General features: G+C 37.1%; 1 protein-coding gene across 1 annotated transcript in view; it reads left to right on the top strand.

Annotated features, from left to right (window-relative positions):
* Nucleotides 1-24303, top strand: part of EPC1 (enhancer of polycomb homolog 1 (Drosophila)) — a 67392-nt gene extending 43089 nt beyond the window's left edge. The window contains exons 2-15 of the mRNA XM_009325533.1: nt 432-591; nt 2275-2420; nt 2506-2712; nt 3091-3239; nt 4793-4949; nt 6290-6466; nt 6571-6660; nt 6746-6894; nt 8172-8524; nt 20414-20532; nt 20614-20700; nt 21342-21483; nt 21599-21965; nt 22961-24303. Of these exons, the coding sequence (XP_009323808.1) occupies nt 492-591; nt 2275-2420; nt 2506-2712; nt 3091-3239; nt 4793-4949; nt 6290-6466; nt 6571-6660; nt 6746-6894; nt 8172-8524; nt 20414-20532; nt 20614-20700; nt 21342-21483; nt 21599-21965; nt 22961-23033 (2316 nt within the window). The 5' untranslated portion in view covers nt 432-491 and the 3' untranslated portion in view covers nt 23034-24303. The remainder of the gene's footprint in view (nt 1-431; nt 592-2274; nt 2421-2505; nt 2713-3090; nt 3240-4792; nt 4950-6289; nt 6467-6570; nt 6661-6745; nt 6895-8171; nt 8525-20413; nt 20533-20613; nt 20701-21341; nt 21484-21598; nt 21966-22960) is intronic.
* The last annotated feature ends 1288 nt before the right edge of the window (nt 24304-25591 follow it).

The following is a 25591-nucleotide window of genomic DNA, read 5'->3' as shown; positions in this document are numbered from 1 at the left end:
TCTGACATCACTGCCAATAAATGGCTGTAGCAAATACAGAATAATACCAGAGTGAATATCTGTCTGCAGCTACTTGTTACAATCTGTATGTGTAATTGATCTTAAGTGTTTCTCCAGAAATATGTAAAGATGGATTTATATAGCTTGGTGAGCAGAACATGCGTGGTTGCAAGAACATGCAACTTGACTTTACTAAGTTTAGTAGCTGAAGTGGTGTGTGTGTTTGTGTAAGAGGGAGAGCTCCACCTACTGGAAAAACCTTCCAGTTTATGGAGTGCATTTTGAGTCAAGTGTGCAATGCTGATTTCCTATGTCTGGTCTTAGGGATTTGGAATGAGAGCGTTTGCAAAGAAATAGACTTCCTTCAGCTAAAAAGTCTAAGCTCTGAAAATATTTTCTCAGATTTTCATCTTAACTTGTTTTGTTTTTAGGAACATCACCTCCAACGGGCTATCTCAGCACAACAAGTATATGGAGAGAAGAGGGATAACATGGTTATACCAGTTCCAGAAGCAGAAAGTAATATTGCATACTATGAATCTATATATCCTGGAGAGTTTAAAATGCCAAAGCAGCTGATTCACATACAGCGTAAGTAAAGTAACTCAGTCATTGAAGTCTACACCAAGAACTTTATTTTGCTAGTAGTTGAAGAGATTACTGTTAAATGTCTATCGAGCTTGCATCAAGACTGACTTCTGAGAATTATTTTTTCCAACATAAAAAGGAATGCATACTTCTTACTGAAGAGGTATGTTTAGTTCTTGATCAAGAAGTAGATAGATGTCCTTCTTTAGTCTATGTCTATATGTTAATACTTTAAATTTAGTAATCTCAAAAGCCTGTTTCTGCCCTCTATAATACTCAGTAGTTACAGCTTGCAGGGAAATTTAGGTTCTTTAGCAAGGACAGACACAAATCTACTTGAAGAGGAGATTATCTATAATACATAGTTAAGAAACAGAGTACCTTCAGTACCCCTGAAGTTTAACCGGGATAAAATGACAGTAGAGTGGATTGGGAAGCCAGGCAGAAGTGGCAGTAGTAGTAGTATTTGCCTATGCCTGGATGGAAGTATTCTACATCTAAAAGTAGGTGGGTTTTGATAGCAGCTGATGACTTGCAGATGTGTTGGGATTTTTGTTTTTGCTGGAAGACAGCAGCTGTTCTGTTTAGATGTGGCTCTGGATGTGAGCACCTCATTACTTCAGATAACTTTTGAAAACATTATGAAAAATATAATCTGTTGCAGAATTCTGTTGCATGGTGTAATTAATAGAATTTTAAAAGTAGTATTTGTGCTATGTAAATGGATCTCATGCCTAATTAGCTTTGGTTAAATGTTAGACTTCTATATCAGTCCGACCTTCAGTGGTAGCCTAAAGTATTAGAGCATGCTGCTCCACTCCTAGGCAAATGGAGAGACTAATACTAGCAGTCTTCCGTGCTGATAGTAAGGTTACAGTTTTTCATTCTTCTTGTTGTTATCTAGTGGTCTAACAGCTGAAATGGTGATTTTCAGCTGCATTGTATTCTACCTATTTATTTAGTAAAAGTAAGTGATGCTTTTCACAATGCGTTTCCAAGTGTGCACTGGGGAAGAATTTCGTGTCTCTTGCAAACTAAAACAACCTGAATGAGGCATGAGAACTAGGGAGATCTTGTTTTGAATGTAGAATACTGCATTTTCATAGGATATCGTGGAAAACAGAACAGTTGTTTGTGTTCTGCAAAACATTACTTGTATTTGAAGATGCCCCACTTACATAGGGTAGACCATGCTGGGCCAGTTAGTCTGACACACGTACATCACAAAAATCATTGATGAGAATATGTGTAAGGTCATTGTAATACAGTCTGCACATACTTTTGTAGAAATACCTTTAAAGTGTGTTTGGGCTGAAGTCTTAACTGTTGATAATACAATACATAAAACTGCAGAATACTAGACAGCATTGAAAGTTTTGACCAATCTAAAAGTTTCTTGCTGAAAGCAATGAGGTAGAAAGCTGCTAGCTGGCTTGACTGCTAGTAAGCTTTCATTGGTTAACCAAAGCATGATCAAATAGTTATCAACTGTTATTCCTGATTTTGAATGGTGTAATTTTTTTTCAAGGAAAAACTAGATGTAACTTTGAAGTAGCATTACTACAACATTCAAACAAATAATTTCGGTTTTGTCTTCAGAAGAATCTGATGCGTACTCTGGACACTGCTATGAGAACAAAACATTTCTGTAGTAAAACTAACTTTAACTTTCACTGTGTCATTTAGCTTTTAGTTTGGATGCTGAGCAGCCGGATTATGACTTGGATTCGGAAGATGAGATCTTTGTGAATAAGTTGAAGAAAAGAATGGACATCTCTCCTTTGCAGTTTGAGGAGATGATAGACAGACTAGAAAAGGGCAGCGGTCAGCAGGTATAACGGTACTTTGAATAAAGAATTTGAAATACGCACTCTCTGTATTGCTATATGAAAGTGACATGCTGGGTTTTGCATTTAGCCAGTCAGCCTGCAAGAGGCCAAGCTGTTGCTGAAGGAAGACGATGAATTGATCAGAGAAGTGTATGAGTACTGGATTAAAAAGAGGAAAAACTGTCGAGGTCCCTCTCTTATCCCAGCAGTGAAACAAGAGAAGCGAGATGGTTCCAGCACAAATGATCCTTATGTTGCTTTTAGAAGACGAACAGAAAAGATGCAGACACGTAAAGTAAGTAGATCGATATCTCCCTCTGCTTTCTTTCTCCTTCTCCCCCTCTCAAAAAGTAGCTTGTATAAAGAAACAATTCTGCTATGTAGTAAAAAACGATAAAATTTGGGGTGTTCTTTTGTTGTAATTTGCTAGGGTAAAAACATAAAAGAAACTACTTTAGGACAGTTATTGAATAAAAGTTTGTATTTATTATTTTTTCATTAAATCTACTGTTAAACATACTACGACATTGGTAAGCTGTAGCTCATTGATAACATGCACATGCTTCTCTTTTGTTTTAGCATGTGTTTTTTAATATACATAAATATTTAAACTTAAATAATCTGAATTTTGAAGTAAATGATGTGGGGAAACATATACACTATGTATCTACAGAATCGAAAAAATGATGAAGCGTCTTATGAGAAGATGCTTAAGCTGCGTCGAGATCTGAGTCGTGCAGTAACCATCCTGGAGATGATAAAGAGGAGGGAAAAAAGCAAGAGAGAGTTGCTGCATTTAACACTGGAAATTATGGAAAAGAGGTAATGTTTATTGAAAACTTCCTGTGGAAAGCTTTGGGAAAGTACTTTGTATTCCGATTCCCACAAATACTTAAAACAGTGAGAGATTTTTAAAATAAGTATTTGGATTAGACTCTTTCACATACACAGGGTAGCATATTTTCATATATGGCTATGGAGAGCAAAATAAAACTTTAGGAAGTTGCTTATTACGGAAAAGTGACCTGTCACACTAATCTACATTGTTTTATTACATGTGTACATGTATTCAAAAGTATGTATATATCCTATATATTATACAGGAAGAGAGGTCATAGTTTCAGGTAAAATCATTTTTTCAGGTAAAATCATTTGTGAATAAGTTGAAGAAAAGAATGGACATCTCTCCTTTGCAGTTTGAGGAGATGATAGACAGACTAGAAAAGGGCAGCGGTCAGCAGGTATAACGGTACTTTGAATAGTACCGGTTAAAACTAAATGCATAGATTAAGGAAATCCCAGCTAATTTGAAGGCCATTTCCAATCATTACCATTCTTCTTTTTCTTCATTATTGCTGTTTGGTTTGTTTTTTTGTTGTTTTTTTTTTTTTAGCAAACCTTGATCTAAATACCCTCTTGAGGAAAACAAATAAGCATTTAATACAGTATAACATGTTATGTGAGTCATCTCCCAACTAGTGCTTCTTTTTGACATCCTGTTTGTCAGCTGTGTTGAAGACCAAATGCACTGCTCTGTCAGCTGTCACTTTCCCAATCAGCTGAGAATCACATTTGCAATGTAGAGTTGTTCTTCAGGTTGATACTTAGAATCTGAATAAACTTCTCTAGCTTAAGCATCCATGTTTGAAAACAAATGTTTTGAGTCAGTATTTTAAAGCTCTAAAACTAACTTTTTGGTCTGGTTTCTTAGGCACACAAGTTGAATGTCAGTCTGCCCCCTCTACCAGGGGCACTTTTTTCAAGCACTGGCTATTTTCAGTAGAAATAGAGAGGGGAGAAATGCAAAGATTTTCCAGTAGCTTTTTCAAGAAAATAAGCTGTTGGATAGAGGAAAGACTCCATGCCCCCCTCAGAATGGAAAACTGCACTTCAACTCAGCACTTTCCACAGGATTTGAAATGTTATATGTTTCATGGATCTGCTGATTATGAAAGTATTCCTCAACACAAAAGAGGGAGGATTCATGAATAAGGCACTCTCCCTCACTGTTTAAAACCTTTTGGGTGATAAATGTGTATTTTTAAATGGTACCTGTCCCCAGCTGAGGGGGGAGGAAAACCCTTTCCTGTTCTTTCCTTCTAGTTTCTGCTTCTTTCCTTTACATTATCATCTTTTGGAGATGTTTTACAGGCTTTACAGGGTAGTTACCCTTTTATTTATTTGTCAGCATTGGTCATCACAATGAAGTTCCCATGTTATTAGTCCCCTTTTCTGGAACAATACTTTCTGTACTTGCTGTCATCCTGGATGTCCCTTTATCCCCAGTTGCAAGTATTAGTCTGTGTTGCGCAATTTTTTACCAGACATGCATTGTAAACTTTCCAACAAATAAAAAAAAATAATTCTGATTTCAGGTATAATTTGGGTGACTACAGTGGAGAGATCATGTCTGAGGTCATGGCACAACGGCAGCCGATTAAACCTACCTATGCTATTCCCATCATTCCTGTGACTAACAGCAGTCCTTTTAAACACCAAGAAGCTATGGAACTGAAAGAATTTAAAGTTAAAGTGAGTAATGTCAGTAACAGAGTTACTAGTTCATGCTATTATGTATGCACGATACAGCACTTTAGGATGGGAGGAGGGGGGAAGCTGAAACTGGAAACAGACTAGCAAAGCTGCAATTGGAATAAAATGCTTTGTTCTGTTGGAGTTACGAGGACAACGTACAGACTACTGGCATTCCTCAAGACGGAAATAAAGACAGTATAGACAACTACAGACAAAAGGACATGTGCAATTGTATTCTTATTCTGGGGGATACAAACATTTTTCTCTAATACTGTCCATAAAGTTAGGATATCCTGAACAAAACTGTATTTATTACCTAGATATTGGACAAAGGTGGGACTAATGAGGTAAATCCCATATCTTGTTCTAAATTAATGTTATTTTAATCTGGAGGGTTGGTTTTTGTTTTGTTTGTTTTGGTTTTTTTAAAATACAATCCACTAATATTCCCAGCATGCTGTATATCTTTGGTTTTGTATTTAAGTAAAGTATCAAATAATGTTACTTGATTTAGAAAGCTGACTGGCACTTTTTTCCCTGCGGGCTTTAATTTTGTGTCATACAAAGCATAGCTACAGTGTCAACAACTGAGCATATTAAATAGGTCAGGTAACACAGGAGAAATGCTGAGGTATAATTTGAATTTTAAACAAAGACTTCTTAAAACTGAAGAATGTCCAAAGGCTCTTCTGAATCTGACAAGGTGGCTTGAATCAGTGAATACTTCCATTGATAGTAGAGCATTATAATTGAGATTGCTGGAGTGTACTTACCTGTTAGTGATGTTGGGTCAATGCCGTGTCTTGCAGCTTGAAAGAAATCTGTTGCTTAGAAACTTGGGAAATGCACTTAAACTTGACTTTGCATAGTATGGGGAAATGTGTTTAATCTTTAGAGGATTTTCTGAGATTCTAGGTATCTTTGAGAAGTCTAACTTCTATTTTTGCCTTTAGAGCATTGTTTGGTACTTAGTAATTCCCTAACACTGCATAAATGTCTATTAATTTAAAATGTTAAAAAATGAAAAAGGTGCCTCATGGAGATCATTGTACATATTTTGGTCTACTTCTGCAAAGTAGTACTGTTATCTTAACGGCTAGTGTTTTATCTAGCACGGATTGAGCAAACAGTGCTTGATCCCACCTTATCTGTTAAACGTTTCAATTACTGGAAATGAAATACAGATATGCATGAAATGACTACATATTTTGCTATCAAGATGGTGGAGAGATGAGTTCACTTTTTAGCTTGCTTAGGCAGGAGTTTTTTCGAAAACTCCTGTTTTAATCTAATTTACTTGTGTGTGTAATTTTACACTGCTTTTTTTTTTCTTGCAGCAAGATAAACCTGATGTTATTAGACCCAAAAGAAAGTATGAGAAGAAGCCAAAAGTCTTACCTTCGTCTGCTGCTGCTACTCCTCAACAGACAAGTCCTGCTGCACTGCCAGTCTTTAACGCTAAAGATTTGAATCAGTATGATTTTCCTAGCTCAGATGAAGAACCTCTCTCCCAGGTAGGACCTCTAGAGTTCTGTGCTGCTCTTGGGGAAAGAATAGAAGTAAAACTTACGAATTTACTAATATCTCTCCTCATGCGCCCCCTATCCCCTCTTTAAAGGTTTTGTCTGGTTCTTCGGAGGCTGAGGAAGAAAATGATCCCGATGGTCCTTTTGCCTTCCGTAGGAAAGCAGGCTGTCAGTACTATGCTGTAAGTAGAATTTCCTTATGTATCATAAGACAGAGCATCATTGTGGGAAAACATCTTGTGTTTAATTGTTTAAAATTATTTTAAGCCTCATTTAGACCAACCTGGCAACTGGCCATGGAGTAGCCCTAAAGAGGGAAGATTAGGAGATGTGCGTTATAGATACTGCTTAACCACCCTCACTGTACCCCAGAGGTGTATTGGGTTTGCACGAAGACGGGTCGGCCGTGGTGGAAGGTATGTGCTACATAATTGTTGCTGTTTTTTAAAAATAAAATTAAAAAAAAAAAAAAATCAGTAAGACATAACAAGCAAAGCTTTAAGAAAAAAAAAAACAAACCCCTCAAAAATGGAGGGATCAGAGAGATTGACTTTTTAAATACTTCCATTTGATACAAGTTTCCTTAGCTGGTTAATATCTCAATTTTTATTTTGTGGTAGTGGAAGCCGCTTTAATACTGTTTTCTTAAATGTTTCTAGGGTTTTTTATTGCTGGCACTCCCAAGTTCTGAGGTGAAAATACATGTATGTTTTCAGTTGTGATTGGTGGTTTGTATTTAAATGATTTGCATAGTTGTCTTCAAACAATAGTATTCAAAAATAGCAAAAATCACATTTTTCAGAAAATGCTTTTCTGAGTTTGGACCATATTTGGTGATTTGCCAGTTGTAGAGGAGACTTTTGGGAGGAATACTTACAAGTGACAATAACTGTTAAATTTCAAACATTGTCAAAAATATCAAAGAATTAAGGACTTCAGGCATTGTGCTTCTAAGCATCTTTATCGAAAACAATTTATAAATTGTTCAGTGTATAAGTGCTATTTCTTAAACATTGTATGATGTCTTTAAAAAAATGGTACAGTGGTATAAAATTTTAGTTTTAAAAACTGTAAGAACGTGATTTGGCTTTCAGATTAATGCTTAGCACCTCTTCAGGTATTAGCAATTCAGATTGGCATATCAGTAAAATCAGAATGGGAGCCGAAGGCTCTTACTGGGATTTTGCAAGGGGATTTGGAAGTTAATGTGTGACATCCCCACTGCATTGGGATGGTAGTAGGTATATTCAGTGTATATGGGAGTAAGACTTTTGAACTGAAGTTACTTTAGGAGGGCATTTGAATCACTTTTTAGTTACTTAAGGTATTTTTTTTTTATTCTCTAGGGTTTTTTTCTTTGCATTGTGGAACTCTTATCTTCCAGCCTGATGACTTAAAAAAAAAAAAAAAAAGTTGTTGCTGTGGCTTAATATACACATGACGATGTATATCAGCTGTTCAAGTAGTAAAATCTAGAATATGCATGTGAAGAGAAACCTAAATGTACTGCTTATTGTAAAATGATATATAGTCATGCATTGTGTCTGTTTGGGGGGCGGGGGTTGCTTGTTCTAGAACACTTTTGTGTAGTTTCTTCTATCCCTTTGTCATCCCCAGGCACGCATGACAAACTGGTGACTTTCTTGGTATTTTCTTGCCACTGTATAATTCTGCATTGTTTTCCTGTTTTTAGGGTGCTGCTAGACAGAGCGCATTCGGACTACGATAATACATTTCATCAGCTGGATTTGGAAATGTTTTCCTCATCACAACACTCCTCAATCAGTCAATTTGCCAATACCTCAGAAACAAATACCTCGGACAAATCTTTCTCGAAAGACCTCAGTCAGATACTAGTCAATATCAAATCATGTAGATGGCGGCATTTTAGGCCTCGGACACCATCCCTACATGACAGTGACAATGATGAACTCTCCTGTAGGAAATTATACAGGGGTATAAATCGAACAGGCACAGCACAACCTGGGACCCAGACATGCAGTACCTCTATACAAAGTAAAAGTAGCAGTGGTTCAGCACACTTTGGTACGTTTATTTTGACAAACTTGCTTCTAGAAATTTTAAACTTGTCTCAGAAAATCCAGAATATCATTAGGTCACCCATACTTTACCTCGTGGTCTATTCTGATGGTAATAGCCCATCTTCACTTTTATCTATTTGCTACATAGAACGTTTATTTGTATTTATTGCTAGCAGCAGTGTACTGCATTTCAAATTTATGCAAATGCTACCTTGGTATGTAATTATGATTTTAGAAATATGAAGATTTAGAAACCAGTATTGTGTAGAGTTTAAGTTGACTCTGAAGATCTGGATTTTTAAAATTAAAAATATGTTGGTTGAAATGTTAGTATAAATACTACATTCCAAATTTTTTCTAGTATGAGGTGTGGTGGTGGTGGGAAATGTTTAGTTAAAATGTTTGCATTTAAAATCTTGGCATGTTAGGAATTGAACTTCCATGAAATTAAATGCCATTTCCCATCCAAAAAATACCCAGCCCACCCACACTGATGCATCTGCTCATGCTTGGCAAAACTCTTGGACTAATCACTTCTACATCTTGTCAGCGAGTGGCAGATTACATCTTATAGAACCTGAATTACAGAATTGAGGACCTGACTCTAAGAAAACTTGATGTAGTGTTAGTTGTTTTTTAATTGGAATGCTATTGGATAGCATCACTCCTTATATTGGGTTCTTCACACTGGAAGACTGGTATTTACGTAGTTAGAATGTAACTTAAATAACTCTTGAATTTTGATCAGTCAGTACATTAAATGTAATCTTTTTATAGAAAGTAAAGTGACGTAGTTTTTTTACAAAGAAATAACTTCAAAAGTTTACCACCATTTTATAAGGAGTCTCTAGAACCATGTTTTCCGTGCCATTTTGAATTATGGCTTTGGAAATAAATTAGAAAACCTGGTTATCCAGGTAGGAGTTGAGTGGGGAGAGATGCATATACCTAATAAACTCCCCAAATTGTGGGATATTTTGGAGATTTGCTCAAACAGAGTGTTACCCTGGTATCAGGTGACTTTAATCTTCCTGTTTTCAAATATATTTTGTACTTTTCCTCCCTGAACCACCTTTCTTTTTTTTTCCTTCTGAAAATTCTTCCTCCTTGCATTTTTAGACTTAGTGGGCAGCTTTGTTCTGCTGCTTTATTTCATGCGCCCTCTCCATGCTGTCCTAGAGTAGGTCCTTGCCCTCATCCCCCATTCTTTCTGTTTTATGACTCTTCTTGCTGGAAATGTATTAGGGCTGAAACTGATGGTTCTTCTGGTTTGTGATCTAAGTATGTCTTTTCATGTTTAAATGGTGCCCCTCCAGTGTTTCAAATCGGTGAACCAAGTCCAGAACTGAATGAGAGCATCCTCTGTCTAGTGGCCAGTCTGAACTGTGATAAAACGGTAGTCAGGTTACTAGTGTGAAAACAAAACTAATGTGTGGTGAATAGATTATAAATACCCTATGAAGTATTAATGGGCAATACATTACATCTGAAAATCATGTAGACTTGAAAAATTGGCTGATTGAGTTTAAAGCATATGTCTCTGTGTGTATGTAAACAAACACACACACACACACACAGACCCCCCCCTTAGAGTCTTTTTTCCTTAAATAGATGATTACGATATTTATCTACATCATTTAGGAATTAAATGCAATTGTTATTTATGGTGATGAGTTCTGCACAAGATTTTAATTGTATGGCTGTATTTTGAAGCCTGTGGGGAAGTAATACATATGTATAAATACCTAGCATATTACATTGATTTGTGCTTGGAATTCTGTGCAGATGGTTTATTATCTGTGTATTTAAGTTCGTATTCTGAGCTTTTCCAAATTTAAATGTTGTAGAGTTTAGATTCATATTTTTATTAGGGTTTGATACAGGAATGAAATACTCAAAAAAAAAAAAAAAACAACTGTGTCTGAATTCATAGATATACTTTAAATTAGTTACCACAGTCTTTGGATAGTCACTTGTTATTAATGTAACCAGGTAGATTGTACCAGTATATTTATAATCTTAACTGGTATTCTTGTAGCATTGGAGGTGTATATGAGTTTGTGTATATGTGGTGTAATGATGATCGTCTGTGTAGGTGTTTGAAAAGAGCATACAGTCTAGTTCATCTAGGTGCCATTCTGTTTTCTAGTGTTCTTTTTTCAGTTTCTTAAAGGATTCTTTAAGATACATTGTCTACACAGATTGCAGGTGTGTTTGTATGTCTCGTGTATGAGTGACTTCTTCAAAGGAACATGTCAGTTGGGGCTGCAGTTGATGAGTTATGTCCTCTTACTTTCTGTAGCAAATACTGTAAAGAACATCAGGTATCAACATCTGTACTAAAGTCTTTCTAATAGTCACTACTGCAGATTGACAACCCTGTAGAGTGTCCCTGTTCCTTTTTCTTAGCTGTCTTTAGAGCTGGGAGTTTGTTGTGGGTGTGGATTTTTTAGGTTTGTTTCTCTTTGCCTTTTAGGTTTTTGAAGTGGCAGTAGGTCTTTTTACCAGAAAACACTTATTAATGCATTTCTGTTTTTAAAAATCCTTTTATCCTTTCACTGCTACTGTGAGTTGTGACCAAACCACATTGCTTACCTTTTAAGATGAAGCTCATCCTGAGATTCTGTGGTGGCCAGCAGAAGTGGTTGTGTTGCTGTGTTTATTGTGCACCATCACATAAGTTTTGTCTGTTTCCATATTAAAGAAGTTTAGAGAAGTCTTGAGCTTTTTCCACCTTGAACGATGCAGACAACATGCTGCTGACATGGAAAAATTGCTGTGGAAAACCTTTCTTTTCAAGTCCGTTATATGTGGCCAGCACAGGCATGAAGTTGATATGGTATCTCAGGTCTTCCATTAATCAGAGGAGATGTTGTAAAAGCTGTGCTGTGGCATACCATTCTCTGGCTACAGGAAGCGTTGTTTTTCATTGTGAAGATTGGCGAGAGGTTTCCCCAAAGAGCCAGGCATTTTCTAAACATTTTGAAAGGCCTTTGACCCTGAATAAATGCAAGTTATTCTGGTCCTGGCTTTCAGAGTGCTCAACGTAAAAGAACTGTGAAAGATGAAGTTGTTGCATTGACATTTTATGTGTGAACTGAGAAGGGATGTCTTAACAAAGAAAAAAAAATCCCTAGCAAGTGACGTGAAAACAGGGCTTGTAATGGACTTGTGTGCTGAAGGATAGACTTTGGCAGCAGGATCAAGTGGCCAAGAAGAGTAGCATCACTCTTGAAGAGGGTGGTTCCTTTTCGTCTTACTGAAGAATTACGGAAAAGCATCCTTTGCCCTCTTGCAAAAAGCTGATTCAAGGATCTTCAGGCATATGTTATACAGAACACCACTAAAAAGCAGGCTAGAGTTAAAAAGTGTGATTCTTGTGGAGGAATAACTTGTTCAGTGTGGAAGCTATTTACTCTGAACAAAATGCAACAAAACTACTTCAGGAAAGGAGCCTGTATTGCTGACGGTCTCAGGTTTCTGCATCATAATCTTCAGAGATGGAACTTGTGTCTTAAGTCTGGAGTGTGCGGTAGGCATGAATAGTCATCTGAAGTATTTCTGTCCCAGGAATTTAGTCTTCCTTGTTAGATTAATTGATTGATCTAGTTCTGCCAGGCAAATGGTAGTCTTCGAACTGCATCACATTATAGAGAGACTGCTTTCTGCTGGAGACTTGCTGTTAAATATATGTTCGTATTTTTGGATGCTTGCATCTAGTAATCAAAAGTTTGAGACATTTAAAACTGCACAGCATGTATAATTCTGTTGCAGCCTTGTGTTTAGGAGGCAGACCAGAGATACCAGTCACTAGTGAAAGATTTGAGCAGTGGTTCCCAGGCTGCACCGTAAGACTAGGCAACTGTCTTGCTTTCTGTTCTTTTCTGCCTTCTTCATCCAGGAGCTGGGTCACTCTGAAAAGAAAGTCTGCAGGCTGTCAAGACTAAAGAGGCTAGCAGTTAACTAGAGTCTACTCACTAAACTTCTAATTCTTTCTTTGAGAAGAAGCTTAAGTATTCTAGTAGCAGCCTTGCTGAAAATTCTTAGTTAAAAGTTTGGTATTGTAGACCTTACTTTATATGAAAAATTACAGGCATCCAGAGTAGCTTACCTTGCATTTTCTTGTGAACTAGAGATTTAGATGATGCACTGCAACTTGTGCTTTGCTATTCAGTAACTTTTTCTGTGGGAATTCCATAGAAACAACATTTTTCCCAGTAAACTTGGATACTTTTTTTGCATCTCTTGATCTGCTTTTTAAAAGCAAGTTTGCACACTTGGGGGTCTGGCAGGATGGTGAACTATGCTTCCATTTCCCAAATGTGTGTTTAGCATTTCCATCTCTCAATTTGTAATGTTGGTTGACGGATCTGTGCTATTTTTTCATGTTCTTATTAAGGATACCTGACACCCGTCTTCAGGCATCCCTTTCCTGGAAAGAAGCAGGAGGAAGCTCCTCAATCCTTGTGGCAGATCCTTGCACCAGAGTAGAAGGACTTGTCATACCTTTTCATTGCTTTCATGTCATCACTGGCTGTGTTTAGATGTTTTTATTTAACCCTTGTATCTGTAGTAGTCTCAATACGGCTGTCTGTTTTACTGTTTTCCCTTTTCCAAACACTTACTTTCACATTGCAGGATAAACTTGGTCATGAAAAATACTGACATTTGTAATGGTCATTTTCAGTTATCATTGGAACTTAACAGTCTTGGCCAGTCTGTGGCTGAGATGTTGAGATCCTAGTTGAAGAAGCAATGGCCTTGGGAGTAACAGATGTTTATAGCACACCCTAGGCTTAGTTGAAGGAGGAAATCTTAAAAGGAAAAGCCTCTTAGTCTGGGAAATATGACTGGGGATGGGGGAAGAGTCAACACTTACTAAAACATCTGAGCACTTCTGGAGACTTTGAGACTTTGTAGATTTTTCTCATTGAGCTTCAACCCAGTTGGAGTAATACTTTGCTCCAAAGTGATGGATCTTTGAGCTTGTGTAAACTGTTACACTTTGTCTGCATACCATGCAAGGATGGTCACATTTATAACTGTGGAGTAAACTGTGTGTACCCCAACTGGCCTGTGACATTTCGGTGGAAACTCATTTAAGAATGATGGGCAGACAAATATAAATGCATAGCAAGCATTTCTAGCTTTCATGCAATGGCTAGTAAAAATCCTCATTAATTATTTTCTGCCTGTTTTTCTTCCACTACCAAGTAGGGAGTGCATATATAGATCTTACCTCAAGTTTTTAATTTCCAAGTCTAGAGTTCTGATGTTAGGAATTTCACGCTTAAGTTCTGTTGGGCTGAAATATAAGGCTGTTGTCGTAATAATCAAGGGCATAATGATTCGTGTTCTCATAGTGTCTAATAATGCCATGTTTAAGTAAAATCAATCTTGAACTTCTTTTCAGAAAGTGAAACATCTTTGGGCCTGGTGCATCAAATACTAAATCACACTGATGGCTCTAAGTCTCTCCAATCTTCTGAATTCACTGGTGAGAACTTGCTATACAGTAGAAAATCTTTAACCAGGCAATGTAAGCCAGATAACATCTCTCATAAGATAGAGATAAAAAATGTGATGTTCTGGATTACTTAGTATTGTGAATGATGTTTGCTTTGCATGCACTTTGGCATTAGTAACCACTAATTGTTCTCTTATACAGCAGGGATGTGATGCTGTCATGATTTCCCTTACGAAAACATTGTAACATGATGTATCATCTTTCCACACGCTTTAGCGGTTCTGTAGTTCATGGGATTTCACAATTGTGATCTTTCTTCTGTTACCTGATCGAAACTGCCTTTTTAATGGGCATCACCTCAGCTGGAAGGATCAGGGAATCCAGTACTCTGAATGGATTTTTAGAGAGGTTCTTTGAACTCAATATAATCTTAATGCTTCAGTTTTCTTACTGAAATAACATTTCTGCTCGTGAGAACAGATACTTAACTTGATGTTATGAAGCAACTGCTTTAAGTTACTCTAATTTAAATATCTAATTCTTTAGATGTTGAACAGGACTGAAGCATTTGCTGAAAGGTTTAATTAAGCTGTTTGAGTCTCTCAGTATTAAATTTTTTTTAAACATTATTAAAAAAAAAAAAAAATGCTTGCCTGGATAGGTCATTGTGTTTACTCCACAAAGCTTGCTCAGTTTCCCTGGCAAATCTAGTGAGCATCTTCCATTCAGGAAATCAAAAGGAATGCTAGTAGAAGGACCGGGACTTTACATGTACATTTTCTGCTTTCCAGGATATGCTTCCTGGTTTTTAGGAAACTGGTTCTTGTGGTTAATTTTTTTGTAAGTCTGTATTTTTTTTTACTCCAGGGAGGCAGAGTAACAACTAGTGAGTCACCTCACAGTAGAACTTGCAGCAGTAGTCAGGAGGGGAGGCTGTGGCTGTTTACCATACAAAGACCAATCTGTTCATACAGATTCCATAGCTAGCCCTCCTCCTCACTGGTGTCGGCCACTTCTGGGAAGGACTTGCATTTTCAGAGAAGCTAAATATAAGCTAGAGCATTGTAAGGCTAGTACACATTAAATGCTGTGGTAAAACTAGTTAGCACTGTAAAAATAGTTTTATATTGCAGTATAAAACTGCTGAGAACTGTGAATCTTTGAGAAGTCCATTGACAGCATCACTGTTACTCTGTGCTCCAGAAAACACCACCTGTTGAGTATCTGCATCCCACAGAATTTGGTAGATATGTAAACAGAATCATCCAATTGAATGGTATTATTCAATGGCTTAATTTGAGAAAAAAATTTACATGTAATTATTCCAAAGATTACAAACATCTTGCTTGTAGTCATGTAAATGATTGTAGGAAAACATATTCATAGTGTAGTGTGTTGTTAAAAAATGGAATTATTGCACAAGATTTGTGGCTGTCACTAAGGAGATACTAAGCAGTTATTTATCCTGTCAGTCAGTCTCAGTAATGTACAATGTTTCTTTCCTTGTATTCATAGCTGCAAACTCCTGAAGCTTTTTATGCTACTTTCCATTCCTTTCTGCAGTCTGTAAGCCAGAAAACATTTCTCTTACTTGCTGCCAGAGTATAGCACTAACACAGTTGCAGAATAGGTGCCTGCATTGTCCCAAGCTGTTAAATGGAGAGTATAACAGCATAACATGATGTACTGACTTAAAATCCTGAAGGCTGTCTCAACTGAAATGTTATAACTTGATTCGGAATTCTACCAGAAACAATTCAGAAGCATATTGAGTTTTAATTGTTCCAATTCAAAACAGTGTGCTGCAAACAAGCAAGAAAGAAGCATTCGTGTAGCCTAGTGTCTCAGTAAAACTTGAGCTACCCATCTTCTGACAGCTATCTTGAGATGAGGATAACTCCAGGTAGGGTTGTGCCTTAAAGGTTCCTAATGTTTAAGGTTAGGAAAGGAGTTGGGTTAAGTTAACTTAAGGAGTCAGGTGACTTGCATAAATTACTGAAAGTGTCTTGGAAAGTATGTAGAAGTTTTGGGGGAAGGTACGGTTGTTACCTATGAAAGACAGTTGAGATGTTCTGAAATGATAATGTTCTTATTTATAGTGTATCAGTAGTGGTGGTTGAGATATTCCCACCTCCATCCTTCACTGGATTCTGTGTAGTGAATGGAACTGGATGTTCTGTCACTGTTCAATTCAGTAAATTCTGTAGTATTAAATAGTTATTACTGTATGATATAACCGTGACCACTGTGGCCCTAGCATGGTGTTTGAGAAGAGTCTATATACACTGCAGTGCTGTCTGGGGCTGCTGAAGCGAGAATCTGTTTTAAAATCTCATGTGTTGTCTTTAACCATTGAATGTTATGTTTTGTCTCTTTTTTAAACTTGAAGCTGTTGCTCAGTTGTCTGTTGCTTTACTATTTTTTTAAAGCCTTGAAGGTCTCCAGTAATACTAGGAATGTGTAGCTTTGTGTAGCAATACTCTTCTGAGTTACCAGAAATGTGGTTGTTGATTTAAGTGTACAGAAAAGGTCTGGGCTTGCTTCTTGCCCTGTTTTTTTCCAGGCAGATAAAGACCGGTGTGTGACACACAAGAAAATTACATTCACTTTTGCTACTTCTACATTTACCATTTTTCTCTGACACAGATGAAAGATTTTCAGCTGTGCCCTTTCTCTTCTTTAGAATAAAAATGAGAAGAGGTAATAAAATTTCTGGAAGAAAGTTCTTGGGGACACTGTTACTGTTTTTCTAGAGAAAGTGATGTTAACAAGAGACTAAGTTTGGCGCACCTATGCAATTGCATCTATGCTAGCTTTGCAGGCAAGAAAAAAAGATTCTTTGCAAGCCATGTAATTAACCCATTAATAGCAGCTACGCTTTTATGGTCTGTAATGCATTCTACTAGAATTGCTCTTTAAAAAAAGACAGTTGAACTTAGACTAGCTCTTTGAGAAGTTTAGGACTGTGCCTGCAGATGTAGAGGCACAGACAGTCAGTACAGCCGTGATTTCACTGTGCTGAGCATATGTGTGATTCCCCCAGAAAGCCTTCACCAATTCCAGTCACAGTTGTGTGCCACAGAAAATGAATACATAAGGTTAAATAGGTGGAAGTACTTTCATGTAAAGTACCTACAAACATTTTTTTGTGCATGGGAATGATAGTTTTTAGAAGCAATTTATAACTCACAATCAATAGGCTTATTTTTTCAATTGAAGCGTAATACAGACTGTACTCTGAGAGCAAGAGAGGAAGAAACCTAGTGACAGTGTTAGTAAGCAAAATACATGGTGGCTTTAACAGAAGAGGAATAAAGTATGCTATCTTAGTTTGCAGGTCTTCAAAAGAAATAATGATTAATTTTGGATAGTTCTCAGTAGTAGTCATGTTTTCAATAAAACCTTCAATGTAGTGCTGCTTTAGCATGGAGAGGGAAGAACTAGCTCATGTAATTACAATCTATAACCTCTTCTGGTACATGAGCATATCTGGATCTGCTGTGGAATGGAAAAAGAATATCAATCGGATTATTTTAGGAGGCTGTAGCTTGCAGCAGCCCTTTATGGGCAGTGTTGTGTTTCTAAACTGGATGCAACTGATTAATTCACAGTAAATCTCTGATAGTGTCGTAAATAGTATTTTGCAATGTCTAGTAGGGTTTTACCTTTAATAAGGGAAGCAGCAAATATGTTGCTGAATGTTTTAACCTAAATTGAAAAATGTGAAATAAATTGTTCTTGAGTGTATTTTCAGATATGACAGGTAAATAGCCATTTCCATTGCATTTTTGAGGCGGTATTTGCAAGTGTGTGTGGATATTTGAGCAGAAATAAGAGAAGCAGTTTGAATATAGATGAGGGTGGTGGTCATAGTGGGGTCCTTCTGTCACTTGTTTACTTTCACAGCTGTATAACTGTTTTCATAGTGGTGGGAAACTTACAGCTGTAAAGGTGACAGACTACTTAAAAAGAAATACACTGAAGCACAATTTGAAAAATACAGTTCTTCTAAATGTTGCTTCCAGAAAGAAGGGGGAGCACTTAAAGACTGTCCTAAATAATGGCTATCCTAAACAAACACAGCTTGACTCAATGAACTTTATTTACTGTTTTTCCCAAAAGAAAAAAATACTTTGGAATTGGTTAAACCAACATAGGTGACTGTGCTTACTACGACTCTGTTTTATAGCTAAAATCTAAAATATACTTAAGGCTTGAAAACTGAAACTAACTATTAATAAATTTTACTTACTCAAATGGACAAGAGTGAGATGGTTATGATGGTGGAAATTTTAATCTTAATTCAGTCAAAGATGGTGGTATAACATACCCTTTTTTGACCATTTTCCTCTTTGTCAGTGTGCGAGTTGTCTTTATTGAGATCATTTATGCAACCCGTTCCTCAGCAATATATTTAGTGTCATACTATAGAATAAAATACCTTACTAATACATGGAACCTTCAATATCATTGGCTCTATGTTGGCTAAATCATACAGATTCTAAATTTTAGGGTTTTTAAAAAACAATAAGTCACTACTAACTGATCAATATAAATGAAATATCTATCAGTACCAGAACAGTACATCCATTTTTCTCCCTCTGCTACTGCTACTCAGCTTTCTACGTGCTAATCTTTGTGTACTAAAGCTTTCTTGCTCTAACGTCTGTGTTTGGTGACAGTTTAAAAAAAAACTAAAGGGCTTTTAGTTTATATAAAGTAGAATTAAAATTTAAACAGCCAACTCCAGAATATTTGGTCTGTGAATTCTAGTTTGGTTTTTTTAATGAGGGCATTTATGAGTGGTGTTACTACTAAGCTATTCTGCTAGGAATAACTTTAAAACATTGAAGAAATGAAGCAAGTTAAAGTGAGATTTAACTGTAAGAGTATTGGGAAGTAATTTGTCGCTTATGGCAATATAAACAAGTGCTATGTCCCTATTTGCTGAAGAATGTTACTCAAAAATTAGTAACTTGACTGTAACAGCTGAAAAAAAAAAACAAAAACCTTCAAGTGCTCGGATAGCAAAGTGCTGGTAATAATTTAGTGCTATTTCCAGTACATAATAGGAGGATTTGGAACAATGTTTTACCAAAAAAAAAAGAAAAAAATCACAAATACACTGGAAAAATGCATGCCTAGCAGTGTTTGCTCTGTTTCCAAGTATCAATTCTTATTTTGGTTAGCCATTTGTATTAACTTGTTATTCAAGTTTATACATAAGGTACAATTGCTTTTCAGAATCCTGTTGTATCCAGAAGCAGGAGATGACTATAGTTTTGATAGAAAAAGATTTTCTTCAGGCAAGCAAGCCTGAAGGAGGATTAACAAAAAAAATTTCAAAAAATTGCAGTTTGTGAGCAGGATTCAAGTGTCGTGGTGATTTGTTGCCACGCAGTAGTGAGCTTCCCCAAAAGTGCGACTTCCACTGCACTCTAGAAGTATGAATACTATCTACAGCACTTATTTGGGAGCATCTGTAGAATCTGAAGATAAAATTGAAGGAAAAATCTGAAGGGTGTATCCTCGACTGAATTTGCAAGGGGATTCACATTCCAGCCTTGATTTGGTTTGAAATTGAAAATGGAGACTTCCTTTCATTTTGGAAATGTAAATTTAAAAAAAAAAAAACAAACCACCCTAACATTAATCAATGAACTCATGACTCCCCACCCCTGCACTACTGGGCATCCCTGTGAGAATCTGTATGAATAATGCTGGTTTTTATCAATTTTATACTTGTTGGTTAGCTGGATAAAATTCTAGTTGACTTGTGATGCACTGACTACTGGGTCACCTTTCACAGATTTTAGAGAGAAGGATGTAGTTCTATCAAATTCTGTTTTGATGGAGTTGCTTGTACATGTGTGATTAAAAACAACAAAAATACTGTACTATGACAGCCTGCACAGTTGTAAGCCTGATTTAATGTTTTCAATTAAACATAAATCTCTATTGTAGGTACTCGCTACCTTCAAAACGCTATCTGTGAGGGCTGAAAGCATACAGTTCCCAAGTTTTGCATATAAGCCTACTTTACTAATAATGCAGATACTGTAGCTTCACAAAGTGAAAACAGTGATGCCATTTCTACCTGTAATTTCTTTTTAATCAGTTATTAGAGAGTTTTTGGTGGGTTTGATTGTGTTTTGGTTCCTTCCTCCCCCTCCCTTTTTGGTATCTTGAGCTAAATGCAGCAGAAGCAATTAAAGCCTATATACTAAAAAACAGCTTAAAAAGGGAAGGCTTAATTTGAACAAAAATTTCTAGGAGGATGATAGCCTTTTTGCCATAAAGGTGCATTAAGGCTCTTAGGAACTTGCTGTGGTGTATTTTTTTTTTAGGCTTATAAAATAGATGTGTTTATATACACAACACCTACATATTTTGATATAGTATTTTCTCGTTTTATATTTTGTTCAGCATTTACAGCCGAACAATACCAGCAACATCAACAGCAACTGGCACTAATGCAGAAACAGCAGCTTGCACAAATTCATCAACAGCAAGCAAATAGTAATTCCTCTGCCAACACATCACAGGTGAGGGATTTGTCTGTGCTATGATTTATCCCTCATTGTTTCCCACCAGGGTTCATCTCTAATTGTCAACTGTTGCCATAGAACCTTGAAACTAACCAACAGGAAAGTGGCTTTCGCCTGAATCTACATCATAGCCATTCTGTAAAGTGTTTAGAAGGGACACTGCAGGTGAGTGTGGCAGGCATTGCCTCTGCTCCCTCTTAACAAAAAAAAAGATGGGTCAGTCAATTAATGAAATTTTCAAAGCCTTAGAAATATGAATTGCAGAGATCTCCAGCCATGTCATTATCCTCTTGATAAAGTGGGGGATTTTTAAAGCAGGATTTGTAGTTAATAACTAAAGCTAACTCCTAAATATGTCCCCCATACAGCTGTGGAAGTGTCTAATATTCATAAATGTGTAGTGTTTACAGTGGTGACGGACACATAAAAAGGTTCAGAAGTTGTTAGCAATCTGAACCTCTGAGTCTCTGAATTGGGTTTGGAATTTCATGCAAACAAGTTGACCTGTGAAACAATGTTGTTCCATAGAACTTTGGAAATAAGTTTCTCTGTATTTTAAATAGTTGTGGGGATTTTCTTCTCTGTGGTTATAACGGAGCTAAAAGTGCATGGAAAAAAAAAAATCACAGTTCAGATTTTAACTAGTTGTAGCAAATGCTGACAGTTTGGAGAGAATAACTGGGCCACAGTTCTGATTTACATGTATTGATTTTTGTTTTACTAGTTTGTGTGTAGCTTTAAAATGGGGAGAGTACTGACTTTTGGAAGCCTCAATCACATATATTTGCCACCATTGTTCTTTTTAGGGTTTTGTTTCCAAGACACTGGATTCTGTTAGTGCTCAATTTGCTGCTTCAGCTTTGGTTACGTCAGAACAACTGATGGGATTCAAAATGAAGGATGATGTGGTGCTTGGAATTGGGGTGAATGGCATTCTTCAAGCCTCAGGTATGCAGCTGTTCAATAGAATTCGATTGCATCTTGATTTTTACAGTGGAGATATGTCTGTCTGGAGTTGAATATTTTCTGAAAAATGAGCTTACTGTTTGTTTTTCTCTTGCAGGAGTGTACAAGGGCTTACACCTCAGTAGTACTACACCTACAGCACTTGTCCATACAAGTTCATCATCAACAGCGGGTTCAGCCTTGTTACAGCCTTCAAATATAACGCAGACTTCAAGTTCCCACAGTGCACTGAGTCACCAAGTAACTGCTGCCAATTCTGCAACAACTCAGGTTCTGATTGGGAACAACATTCGATTAACTGTACCTTCATCAGTTGCCACTGTAAACTCTATTACCACACTCAATGCACGACATATACCTAGGACTTTAAGTGCTGTTCCATCATCTGCCTTAAAGCTGGCTGCAGCAACAAACTGTCAGGTGCCCAAGGTTCCAGCTTCATCCTCTGTGGATGCAGTACCAAGGTAGGTTTTTTGTATCTGCTTATGTTTTCTGGTCTTTATTTTGCTTGATAAATATATTTATGGCAAATAAGAACAGTTATATTAGATCAGGTTGGCTTAAGTTAACATTGTGTGTATAATGGTGGTCAAAAAGGGATACTTGGGGAGGAATACAAGAATAGACAGACTTTTATGCTGATAGTTTTCCAGGATGTTCTGCTTAGCCACCAGAATAAAAATAAGTGTTAGCAGAAAAGTGAAATTTATGGTCTGTTAATACTATGCCATGTAAAAATTCCCCACTGTCGAGTACAGTTTTTGGCTCTTGCGTTCTACGTGAAGGCTGAACTACTCCAAAATTAAATGTGTGCCTGTCCTTAAAAGTAAGTCTGCCGGGAATGAATGTAGGGTAGAGTTGGTCCAGCTGTGTTCAAAGATGTTGCTGCAATTTCAACACTGCAGAAAAATTCAGAGGATGTATTATATTTTGTGTATCGCAAAATTTGAGAAAAGTATTTGTCACATTCTTTAGATGTAATAACAGTTTTCATTTCTAAATTACTGTTCTTAATTTCTGTTGTCTTCATTAGTTTAAGATACTTGGCTAGAAGATGAATTAAAATAGGTTAAACAGGAAGTCAGTTCAGCGTTTCCTTAGATAATTCCGGATTTTGTAACTAGTGACTTCGTCAGCAACTTCTTTTATTGCACATTTTTTTATTACTTCATCACAAATTTTGATGCTTAGAACACCCTTTTTTGTTTCCTATATGACATGGTGGTTTATGGGGAGCTTTTACAGTGTGGCAAGTGTTCAGAGTAGTCATTGCTGGGAGTTAAGGACACAATAAATATGGAAGTGTAAGATGAGTGTATTTCATGTCTAGATCTTCTTGCTTTTCAGTTTGATGCCTTTACTACACTTTAACAGCTTTCCCCTACTGATGAGCAGTCTATGGAATAGTTATTACTATCTTTTTTCAGTCTTGTTAATTCTTGTACTGTTCTTTCAACAGGGAAAACCATGAAACGGAAAAGCCAGCACTGAACAATATAGCGGACAATACAGTAGCAATGGAGGTGACGTAGTTTCCGTGGGAGTGAAACTGCAGCCTTGGGAACTTGTTTAGGTGCTATGCATCAGTAGCATTTTGAATGCAAGGGATGGTGGAATGCCGCACATTGCGTTTCCGTGGCAGCTGTGGGGACTTGACAGCAGTGCACATCTCTCATGCTTTGGTTTTTCTTTTCTTACTGTTAATAGGAAAGAATCAACATCTGTAAATTAACAATACAGCAATTATCTGTACAGTACTGCATATTTGTAATACCCTTGTATATATGTTACTTGAATACAAAACTGTTCATTTGTGATGCTTTGCACTTGGGGTGGGGGGTGGGAGGGAAACAAACTGCAACAAAGTAAGAGTGTGAGATGTGAGATTGTATAGAGATGAAAAGTGTCATCACATCATGTGCATGGTGCGGAACCTGCTGTTTTATCTATTTATTGTGCCGTGTTTACAGTTTTTTGTACACTGTACCTTCATTGGTTCCTGTGCTGTAGTAAATGTGTTAGGTAGCTGTGGACTCCTTGGTATTTTGTAAATGGTATAACATAACTTGGTTCCCCTCTGGGTCCCTGAGTTTTCTGTGTATCATGTGAAAAATGGTGACATACATACAGAATTTTTTAAAAAGGCATCAGTTTAAAAATGGGGAATGTACTGTTTAATGGGGATCTTCCTGTTTGAGTATCGTAAGACAAGTAACAAGCTAATAATGAAGTCTGAATTCTCCCATCCTAGCTTGTCCGCAGGCATGTGGGCGGTTTCTGGTACTTAAAGCACTAAGGTTATGTTGCTGCTCCCCTCGTTAGTCCCATTTCCTTGCACACCAAAAAGTGTTAGTATGCAAATGGAGTCCTTACAACTGGAGTTTTTATGTTGTCTTGCCCTTTTTGAAGACATTGTATTTTTTTTAATTGTGTAACTGTTTTTAAGACTTCATTCTTTACTTGTTCTTAAGAAAAAGGATATAAGGGAGAAGAATGCAGTAATTGCTGTACGTGTATCATCATTCCAGTTTCTAAAACAGCCAGCTTTTTTCCTTTTAAGATTCTCCAGAAGGCTGCAAGGCCAGAACCACAACTATCGGGTGCCTTCCTTTGGAAATATTTGACCTCTCTTCTGTGAAGAGAATGGTACTTAACAGACTACTATTAGTGCTTTGTCAGTACCGAAGTCTGAATGCCCACTCCAACGGCATACATTATCCTTAAGGTTTTTAATCCCACCTGGAAAAATTGTGACAGAACTCTCACAAAATAAACCCAGGGCATTACATGTTGACAAAAAAGTGTGGTCGTGTTTTTTTTTAATTTAAAGTTCCGTAATCGTTCTTGCTTTTATCCAAAGGATTTGGTCTTCTGGGGTAGCCATTCTTACAATTTAGAGAGGAAGTAATGGTTGTACGGTGGCAGCTGTCACAACTTTTATCCATGATAACACTAAAGGCAGTAGAAAAATACATGTTTTTCTTGATACTTTTGTGGAAACTGTCACAGTTGCTAGAAGGGTATTATACAAGTGGAAAGGCAGTTACTGGTAAGACTTTTTTCAAAGTTGCCTGTTCAGAATCACAAATGGAAATGTGATTTCTACCATACAAGGAAATGTCACTTTTATATATGCGTGCCCTACCTGCCACAGAAAAGTGGAAATTTTCTGATAAAGAGCATCTCATCCTTCTGATTCGGCTTACATGTCCTCATGGAAATGAGATTGCTCTTTCACAGAGCTGTTATTTCGTAGTAGCTGTCTTATAAGTTTGGTATCGACTCTCAAGCAGTAGGGGACAATATAAATGTTGACGTCGTTGGCCTGCCTTATCTCAAAGAACTTAGACCAGAAAGACTGAAGTATTTTTTTCACACAGCGTTTGGTCAGGGTAAGAGAGTACACATTTGCTGTGACTTTCTGTGAGAGGGATGCTAGTGTACTGCCTCTTCAATCGATGTGGAACAGTCCAAATAAGTGCCTCATCTTCTACAGAAGCTTGAACATATGGGAGAAGAGGCTGATGGATAATTTTAATGTCATCTTGGTTTCAAGCAAAAAAACCTGTTCCCTACTGATGAAATAGATCATGCTCATGCTTGATCAAAAAGAGGTGTGGGAGGAGGTTAGTTGTCCCAGGCCATCACTGCTGTACTTGCCTTTCTCAGTGGTTAAAGACCCAAATTAAGACCTAAAACCAAAGCCTTGCCGTATCTGTTTAAGAGTGATTACTTGCTGTTCCCTTCATTTCCTTACAGCCCTCTTGTTGCACTGGAGAATGAGATGCATCTTTCCCTCTATCATCTCCTCCCTTGAAAACAGAAGGAACGGTTGCTGCTGTTCGTACTGTGACCACACAGCTGAAGGAAGGAAAGTTACACTGGAGAGGACCGTTCCTTGAAGGAAGTATGAGGTGAAGGACAGTGCCACTGAGTTCCAGATTCATAGTCTTACCTAGTGATTAGTTGCTGTTGTCTTTGGAAAATTAAGGTTAAGGATAAGGATTTGGCTGCCATCTGGGTAGTTCTTTACTGCATTGCTGAAAAGAAAATACAAAAGGACATGTCAAAGGAGTTTCCAAACACAAGA

This window comes from Pygoscelis adeliae, unplaced genomic scaffold (genome assembly GCF_000699105.1).
Source record: "Pygoscelis adeliae isolate BGI_AS28 unplaced genomic scaffold, ASM69910v1 Scaffold175, whole genome shotgun sequence".
Lineage (NCBI taxonomy): Eukaryota > Metazoa > Chordata > Aves > Sphenisciformes > Spheniscidae > Pygoscelis > Pygoscelis adeliae.
Note: the sequence above shows the minus strand (reverse complement) of the source record. Positions and strands in the feature narration are given on the sequence as shown.